The 9024-nt window shown below is 39.3% G+C and overlaps 3 protein-coding genes across 3 annotated transcripts; 1 reads left to right on the top strand and 2 right to left on the bottom strand.

Moving 5' to 3' along the window:
• Nucleotides 1-217: 217 nt before the first annotated feature.
• Nucleotides 218-769, bottom strand: LOC129723695 (cuticle protein 18.6-like). The gene is made up of 2 exons (XM_055678057.1): nt 667-769; nt 218-608 (listed from the first exon to the last, which is right to left on the bottom strand). The coding sequence occupies exons 1-2, from the start codon at nt 679-681 to the stop codon at nt 375-377; spliced, it is 249 nt and encodes an 82-aa protein (XP_055534032.1). The 5' UTR covers nt 682-769; the 3' UTR covers nt 218-374.
• A 415-nt stretch (nt 770-1184) lies between these two features.
• Nucleotides 1185-1742, bottom strand: LOC129719613 (uncharacterized). The gene is made up of 2 exons (XM_055671004.1): nt 1599-1742; nt 1185-1535 (listed from the first exon to the last, which is right to left on the bottom strand). Exons 1-2 carry the CDS (start codon nt 1740-1742, stop codon nt 1185-1187), a joined length of 495 nt encoding a protein of 164 aa, XP_055526979.1.
• Nucleotides 1743-2252: 510 nt separating this feature from the next.
• Nucleotides 2253-2896, top strand: LOC129720241 (uncharacterized). Its single transcript, XM_055671691.1, has 2 exons — nt 2253-2356; nt 2421-2896. Exons 1-2 carry the CDS (start codon nt 2339-2341, stop codon nt 2712-2714), a joined length of 312 nt encoding a protein of 103 aa, XP_055527666.1. The 5' UTR covers nt 2253-2338; the 3' UTR covers nt 2715-2896.
• Nucleotides 2897-9024: the final 6128 nt, after the last annotated feature.

Below are 9024 nucleotides of genomic sequence, written 5' to 3'. Positions count from 1 at the left end.
AATCATTTTAAATCAAATATGAGGATAGCCGAATCTTCCAAGTAGAACTTATTTGAAGTTTGATCCATCGAATTGTAATATTAGGTATCACCGTTATAAAGATTTACTGAGTGAGACTACGTTTTAAAATTAGTATTTCCAAAGACCAGATTATGCCCGAGTTTAAACTTATTTATAGCGGATCCGGGAATCCTTAAAAAGTCAATCTTAAACATAATTTCGATTTGCTATGTCAAACAGTGCCTTTATTATGAAAATTATAAATTATTACACTTAAAAAGCGAGGGTGCATTTTCTATAACCATATCGCAGATTTTTTCATCCAGGTCCAGTTAAAGCCATTTGGTAACATTGTTTATAGCATGTGGAAGCTTCTATAGGAAAACCGAGTTGTAGGCAGCATAGGGATATCCAGCATAAGCGCTGGGGTAGGCAGCGGTTAGTGGAGCAGAAGCTGCAGTATACGCAGCAGCAACAGGAGCAGTGTAAGCGGCTGCATACGGTGATGCAACAGCTACTGCTGGGTTGGCCAACAGAGGGGAAGAATATGCCAGTGGAAACTGGGGCTTGGCACAGATGCTGGCAATGGCCAGAACGCAGAAGAAGATCTGTTGATAGAATAATTAAAGCATATGACAAAAAAGGATTCATATTTCGACGACTTACTATTTTTGCGAACATCTTTGCTGAACTGATTGATGACTGTTTGTGAATGGAACTGTGTCTCGCTCATCCGAAGAACTCAGTATTTATACTCTTCTAGATGCACGGCAAATTATAATTCTGGTCGCAGATAGTAAATTCAATATTCTGTCAATGAACGGATTTATCCTGAAAAAAATCTGCAAACAGAAAACACATTTGCGATCGCGCTGCCGGTCGACAGTTGACAAGGTTCCGACCCTGTTTGTCTTGGCGGATCGGGACGACCTCGCCAAGGTTAGGCCGTATTGTGCTTGGTGGTGGTGGGTGGAAGCGATTATGCAATCGGCGATGGGCACAAACGTTGATCAATCAGCACTCCAATTAGCATACAACCGAGACACAAATACATGCCTGGACTGAATAGTGCGTGGACATGTTGATGAAGGCGAAAGGGTATGACGCCTCATTTCGACAGGTGTTTGGAACATAACTCTTGCGGGTAGGGATGGGCAAGTCTCAACAAACGTGTAGAAATAATTTTAATACTTTAATAGTTCTTTTCTAATTCTACTGTAGTAAGCCTGATGATGCAGCAAAGTCCGGTTGGCGATGTAGTAAACATCCAGATAGCACCGATAGTAACCTTCTGGAAGAACAGGTGGAAAAGCTGATGAATCCAAGGCCAAATCTTTGACCCAATAAGTTCCCTTTGGATAGGGACACAACCCTTCCGGTGGAACTTGCGGGAAATTAGATTTGTTTAAATAAATGTACTGGTAGTCGTAGGCATAAGTTTTGATGAAGTTACAAACTGGCATCGGCGACAGTTTCATTGGAATGGCGTTATATTGGTTATTTCCCAAGGAACTTCTAGAGCAAGTTATTCCGATCTGAAAGCCGGGAAAGCAACGGATAAGCTTCATGGTATAGTTAATAACTTACAGAGTAGCTACTTCGTAATTGTCATCCAAATCGTACGCCAAATCATAGGATCCGTTTATCACCGGTGTTGTGCGATTGTATTTTCGAATTCGAATTTTCGAGAAGTTTCCCAACACACTGTACTCGATCTCGTAGCGATCAAATTCTACGATCATTTTGAACAAAGCGTAACAAATCTGAGATGCTGACAGCATCTGAACAAAAACAACTAACTTTCTTTTTCCAAACATTGTTTTCAAATGAAGTAACATGCATTGGTACAATGTGGTTTATATCGATATGTCCGGTGCTTTTCGTGCTAACTGCAAATAACAGATTTATCACAGAAAAACAACACATTCGTGCAGTAATTTACCTCAACAAATATTTTTTGTTGTTCATTTCGTCATACTTTTTCACGATTGAAATCTTTCCACAACTGTAGTTTACTAGTCGAATCGAAAATGAACATCCCTCGAGCGCTGATCGCATTGCGCTAATTGCTATTCATAAGGCGTGCCATTTTTATTCGCTGAATTATTCTTCAGACAGCGATGTCACCCTACCAAAGGAAAACCGACCGAATGGAAAAATTGAAGCGTAATGACCGCACGATTTGCGATTGTCCCTTCGAGTCGACTTGCATCGGCGGTAATTGGTTTGGAATTTGTTGTATAAAAACGAAAATTTTTCGAATGCAGCGTCAGTTACCAGTTAGCTTTTACTCCTTCAGTTCAGTTCTATCTTCTCTGTATAAACTCCACTCAAAATAATGTCTGCCAAATTTGTTGTAAGATTTTTTGGGTTTGAAGCTAACTGTTTCAATTTTAATCATACTTTTAAATTAATTCCAGATCTGCTTAGCCATCTGTGCCTTAAGCTCGGTAGTGTCGGCTGGAGTCATCCCAGTCGCTGCTCCGCTAGCTGCGGCAGGCGTTGTAGCACCGTACGCAACCTCCTACAATGCCCACACCATCAATCACGCAATCGCTGCTCCGTACGTTGCTGCTGCTCCGCTGGTAGCTCCGGCGGCTAAGCTGGTAGCTGCTCCAGCGGCAGTCGCACATGCTCCGCTTGCGTATAGCGGTCTGCATGCTTTTGGTGCCTACTCGGCGTACACCGGATTTCCCCCCAGCTATGTGATCTAGACGTTCCTAATTTTAACCTAGTATCCCGTCAAGCAATCCGGACTTGGTTGATGTTCTGCCGACCGGAAATCATGGCTGCTGCGGTCACTACGATCGGGAAAAATTTGGCGGACATCCTCTGTTGTAAATAGCTTTTCATTGTTAATTTCTAAGCAACTGCAATACATTGTTGAAAATCAAAATGGTGTTTTTCCTTTTTAAACTGAATCGAAGGAGAATGAAATTTTAGGCATCTATTTTTTGCTGACTACTTTGAGAATTTAACGCTATTGTGCCTGGATAAATATTCATCTAGCGACCGATTGACCAACATTTGGAATGGATGTTCTAAATTCAATTTTTTTCTGCGGCATTTCTTTGAACGAAAGTGAACATTTATCAAGGATTAGTCGCAAAAAGTTTGGTCCGTAGTGCAAAAAAATGTTGTACATTCCACCTGCCTTGTAGTTTCTCAGCTTGTCCATCATTCTCAATATGCAGGATCAATATCCTGTCAATGCCTCTGGTTTTCCTCGCCGTTCAACGGCATATTGCAATGTTGTTTTCAACGCCTGACCACCTCTGATTTATCGGTAATCGAGTTCACCTCCCTGCACATGACAAAGGCTTAAACGTTTCGGTTCCTGATTCCAATGGTCTGCGTGTAGAAGTTTCTGCGTCCGTCGTGTCTGGATCTGGAGCAATCCTCCGTCTCCGCAAGAATAATGTGAAAATGTGTGCCAAACAAAGCATTACGAGAACTGACCAGAGGTTGTTTCCCAATCCTCACGAGAGTCACAAATGGAATAAGGTTTTTTCTAAAAAAATTTCCCAAGATGTATTATATGCAGTATCAATATCTTTTCGATGCCTCTGGTTTTCCTCGCCGTTTAACAGCAGACTGCGATGTTGTTTCCAACGCCTGCCCATCTCTGCTCTATCGGTAATTAGGTTCCCCTCCGTGTCGTTGCACATGACAAGGATTTACATGTTTCGGTTCCTGATTCCTCTGATCGTTTTGTAGAAGTTTCTGCGTCGTGCCTGAAGCAACCCTCCGCCTTTCTTCAGGCGATGGAGAATCTTTTCAGCGGTTTTAGCGCTCGGTACCTCTCTCCGCTCTGACTTCACACAGCCGTATTCATCATGTGAACTCTGGCGCGATTCTCCATATCCATCGCTCGCTGGCACTCAGCGTGAAACCACACATTGGACGTGGTTGTAGCAGTTGTAACCGACACTTCTCGCCCTGTGGTGCAGATCGTACTGTGGATATGTCTCCACTGTTCATCAGATCGTACTGTGGATATGTCTCCACTGTTCATTCAGGTTCTGCTTGCAATTTTCTGCCAGTATTCTGCAAATATTTCTCCAGTTGGTAACCGCTGGATGTTCATCTGTATATTCCTTGTTGTCCTGAATTTCAATACGTTGAACAGCCGGACGCAGATCTTGCAGACTACGAGAAAAGAGTGGAAGTGGTAAATTTACTTACGGCACGACTTCCCGAAGTCCTCTCTATTTCTACCTCTAGACAAATGAACAGAGCGTCAAGCAGCTAAACGATTGAAACACCATCTGCTAGCGCCATCTACTATGAAAAAAAATGGACCCAAATTCCCGCTGCATAAACGCCGCTGAGCTGGCAACCTGGAACATAGCATTTCTTACGTAAAATTGGTCAACCCAAAAACACGCAAATATAGGGTGAAAAGGCCATCACCAATCGATTTGTTGACCAATTTTACGTAAGAAATGCTTTATTTCAGGTTGCCAGCTCATACATTTTTTCCCAGTGTGCGATGGGTTAGGTTTTTAAAAACATACATAAGTTAATATATCGGCGAGCTCCAAGTGATACAATCTGCGTTCAACAACAATTGAGCGTTTCCAGGCCAAATGATCTAAGAGCAAGCCCACCAGTGGCTGAATTGAAGTTTTTAAAGCTAGTTTGGCAACTCTCACCATAACGCGGCATCCGCACCGGGCGTTGCTATCTTGGTTTGGGAAATAACAATTCTCACCTCGGGTAGTAGCGAGTTAATAAATTTGGCAACGCGATAGCAACGAGCCGAACCGTTGCTATTTGATGAAATGTCAAATTGTATATTTTTGTTGTGCTCGGCAATGAATGTTCGTTATAATATTACGAAAATAATGAGTGTTTAGTATGCGGGCATAGTTGGTCGGCGCCGGAGGACAAAGTGCTTTGCCCCGCTTGGTTACCCGTAAAGACCCGGGACGGAACTTGTTTTTTGAAAATGCTCGTTCTCAGCACTGGAACGGCCGATTTGGGAAAACTTGAACTTTTATTCAAGGGGAATAGTTGCTCTAAGTTTTGGTAAAGGTGCCACCCCTCTGGACCCCTCCCTGTTTTTGTGAGACGCAAATATGTCTGTGTTTTTTTCTAATTTTTCAAACAGATTGAGCAAACACTTGTAATTTTCATACGTATCAATTGTTCCATGTATCAAATCATGTCAGGTGGATGAAATATGGTATGTAAGAGTGAATTGTGGAGTTTTCAAATTATTTCAGTAAAAAATCACCACACTACGTATTTTCATAAAAAATCAAATAAGAAAATCGTTCTTCAAATTTTAAGCTCTAAATTTTTGAAGTAAGGTCTCCTGAATTTGGCTCTTCAATTTTCAAGCTCTTTATTTCTAGAGTAACGTCTTCTGAATCCACAGATGCTGAAATATTTATTATAGCATGCACAGATTTAGAGAAAAACGAGTTTGAATTCACTAAAGTACGAGTTCTTATGAAAACTTGATTTTCTCTGAATCTGTGCATGCTAGAATAAATCTTTCAGCATCTTTGGATTCAGAAGATGTTACTCTAAAAATATAGAGCTTGAAAAAAATTGAAACCTACCGTGAGAGACTGAAAAAATTAGGTTTCCATGAAAATACGTACTTTGGTGAATTTAAACTGGTTTAAATATTTCATCACGTATGGATTCAGGAGACCTTACCGCAAAAATGTAGAGCTTAAAATTTGAAGAACGGTTTTGTTGTTTGAATTTTTATGAATATACGTAGTTTTGTGATTTCGTACTGAAATAATTTGGAAACTCCAAAATTCACTCTTACATACCATATTTCATCCACCTGACATGATTTGATACATGGAGCAATTGATACGTTTGGAAATTCCCAGTGTTTGCTCAATCTGTTTGGAAAATTAGAAAAAAAAACACAGACATTTCTGCGTCTCACAAAAACGGGGAGGGGTCCAGAGGGGTGGCATCTTTACTCAAACTAAGAGCAACTATTCCCCTTGAATAAAAGTTCAAGTTTTCCCAAATCGGCCGTTCCAGTGCTGAGAACGAGCATTTTCAAAAAACAAGCTCCGTCCCGGGTCTTTACGGGTTAAACACATCGTAGGAGATAAGCCATTTTGTTTGGCACTCTAACCTACACGGAGAAAGCTTAAGTCCTCACAAGATTGGCCAACCGTGTCATTATTTTATCAACCCGGAAGGTTTGAACGAAACTGCTCGAAAGTGTTGCCGATTATTGCTGCTGACACTTTTGAAGGCACGTTTGTCGCAATTATCCCGTTGCGTCCATTTTTCTCCTCTATCACTGTTTCAATCTTCAAAAACAACCTACGCAATCGAAAGCGGCGTCGGAAATGGCCGGTATAGACCGGTGTTTCTAAAACAAAAAAACATTGTTAAAACGCTGGATGGCACCTGCCTCGGCATGGCTGTCAATATTAGGCCGTTTTTCCAGGCTGAGAGCAGCCCCGAATCTTTCCAAAAAAATCTTTTTATATTCGCGTAGAAAAACATTTGCTTCGCGAAATCATTTTCCTAATCGCTAGAATCAACCAAATACTAGAGAACAATTTTAGCGTTCAGCATTTAATTTTTTTTTTTTGCTGCAAATTTGCAAATATCAATAGCAAACTGTATGAACCAAGACAGTAGAAAATACACGCTACTAACTCTAAAATGAGCAACATTTGACGCATTTTCGTAAAAAGTGGAACAACTCAGAAACTGAGTAACTTCACAAAGGCTCAAAACTGAGTAACACTAGGCGTCTTTAAAAATGAGTGATTATTACTCAGAATTTGCGTACGATATTACTCATTTTTTGGGTACAGCTCGATTTCATCACTGGATATAATACGCCATGACCAATGAACGGCACTTAATAATCATTAATAATTATACCTGGAGATAAAAATTAACAATTCTAATGCCTTCTATAGCGTACACAATTGAAATATCTGAAGCACATCAGAATCACATCCAAATTGGGCGTCGTTATATGCGACGTTACACTGAAAGAAGTTATATGAAGGGAACCCAAAAAGAGAGTGAAAGTTACTCAAAATCGAAAAGCACTTGTACTCATTTTTTGACGTCTACGTTGACGTCAGAGTTGCTCAGTTCATGAGTTATTATTTATGAGCGTGTACAACTAATAACAATTCGCCAGCTTTGAGTAGAATAGCCATTGGACAATTAAGTTGATTTCTGAGAATTTCTGAGTAATACGACACAAACAAACATATTGCCAACGCCAGTTAGTGACGGTCTTCAACAATTGTCAACTACCGGTGCGAAAGAGATATAGTAAAAATTGGTGATCTGCAATAGCAACGACCGGTGCGAAAATCGGTTACTATCCAAAATAGCAACGGCCAGCGTTGCGAGAATAGCATTTCAAATGGCAACCCACCGGTGCGCTTGCTCTAAGCCAACTAAATATTTTTCACAGATAGGAAAACTATTAAACTTCTGAAAGGACGCAGGGGTAAGCGGGGCAAGACCACCCCCTTAAGCGATTCTGTTTATAGAAAAAAAAGTTGCGGCTGCAATTTCATTTTTTCTTTGCTAAGAAGCTCTTCTATTCAATGCACCCATCTAAAAAATAAGAACTGAAATATTTTTGTTTATTTGCCAGCTTTATTTTCAGTTTTAAAAATGTATTGAAAATTTCCAGATCTTTTTCATGCAGGGTGAGCCCGCTCACCAGCGGGGTAAGAACGCCCACCATCTGTTAAGGATAACAAATATTTTTAGGGCCAAAACGGTTGATTCAGATGGTATGTTTTTCTTAAAGAAAATACACTGTAAAAAATCTGAAGTTTTAACTTTTCTAATATTTTAACTGTCTAAGTTCAAATCAATGTTTAGGTAACGTTTCATAATAAATAGATTTTTCAGAATTGGGAGTTTTCAAGATATTCAATTTATAATATACCTACCTTTAAGCTAAAAAAGAATACTCATTAAACCTGTCTGTATGATTTTTTCGGAGACTTGTTATATATAGAGTAATAATAATAATTATAAATTTTTTGATTCATATTTGAAAAATTCTTTTTTTTTTAAGAACAAAATTACTATCTGAGACTTTTCCAACGACTCTTTACTAATAAAACAAGCCAACCAGATTTTTTTTTACAAAATTTGACCTGATAAAATTTTTATTATTCCATGATCCAACAACCATCAAAGTTTAGCTAACCTTTTGTAGATTTTGCAGGCAAGGACATTTCGAAACAAATATAAAAATTTTATTTTTAATTCCATTTTTTATCTTTCCTTTAAAATTTTTTTACAGTGTATACTATTTTCGGAAGGACAAAACCACTATTTTTAACTCTGCCCAAGACGTCATACCGATCAAACAAACCGTCCTGGCTCTAAAATTACCATTTTTACACAAGTTGTTTTTTTCAAAAATTAGTCTTGTTAAAAAAATATTATTAGAGAAGCTTCAATCAAATCGAAAATGATCGATTAACATGGTTGTCTCATATGACTTGAAATTGTTTTACTAATCCTGTCAATATTCTACTTGTAGTGTCAAGGCATTTGGGTCTTGAAGTAAAACAGCAAACAGTAGTATAGGTGGCGGTTTTACCCAATGTATAGTGGGCGGCTTTACCCCCAGTGGAACATTTTCATATTCCACCGAAAAAGTAGTCAAAATGTCAAGATTACTCACGGCTTTCGATATTTCCGAAAGAAGACAGTTTCAGGCAAGCGATCAAACGTATTATCACAAACGAAACAATAGATTTTTAGACAGAAAAACCAGAAGTCCCGTTGCCGCAAAACTATAGCGCATTGACTGGTTGCCAACTGAAAGGTTGTTTTTGTTCATTTCTGTGACCGTTCGCGCACTATCAAAGCAGAAAGAGGTGCAAAATGTTATGTAATTATTTTGTAACATGTCTATTTAGGAAATTTTTCAATTATTATACAACTTGGCACTGAAACGGTGTCGGGTTCACCTCACAAGGCGGTCTTACTCTGTTTACCCCTGTGTATTTTGGCCCAAGCTTTCATTTCAAAGTATTCAAA

Source organism: Wyeomyia smithii, chromosome 2 (genome assembly GCF_029784165.1).
Source record: "Wyeomyia smithii strain HCP4-BCI-WySm-NY-G18 chromosome 2, ASM2978416v1, whole genome shotgun sequence".
In the NCBI taxonomy this organism is placed as follows: domain Eukaryota; kingdom Metazoa; phylum Arthropoda; class Insecta; order Diptera; family Culicidae; genus Wyeomyia; species Wyeomyia smithii.
The sequence above is the reverse complement of the archived record's forward strand: the minus strand, read 5'-3'. Positions and strand labels throughout refer to the sequence as shown.

Bases quoted from the DNA above. Each gene is read 5' to 3' on its own strand.
- LOC129719613 (XM_055671004.1), bottom strand. From the start codon at position 1,742: ATGATCGTAGAATTTGATCGCTACGAGATCGAGTACAGTGTGTTGGGA. The intron at 1,536-1,598 runs GTAGCTACTCTG...CCCGGCTTTCAG, and splicing joins ATTTGGATGACAATTACGAA to ATCGGAATAACTTGCTCTAG.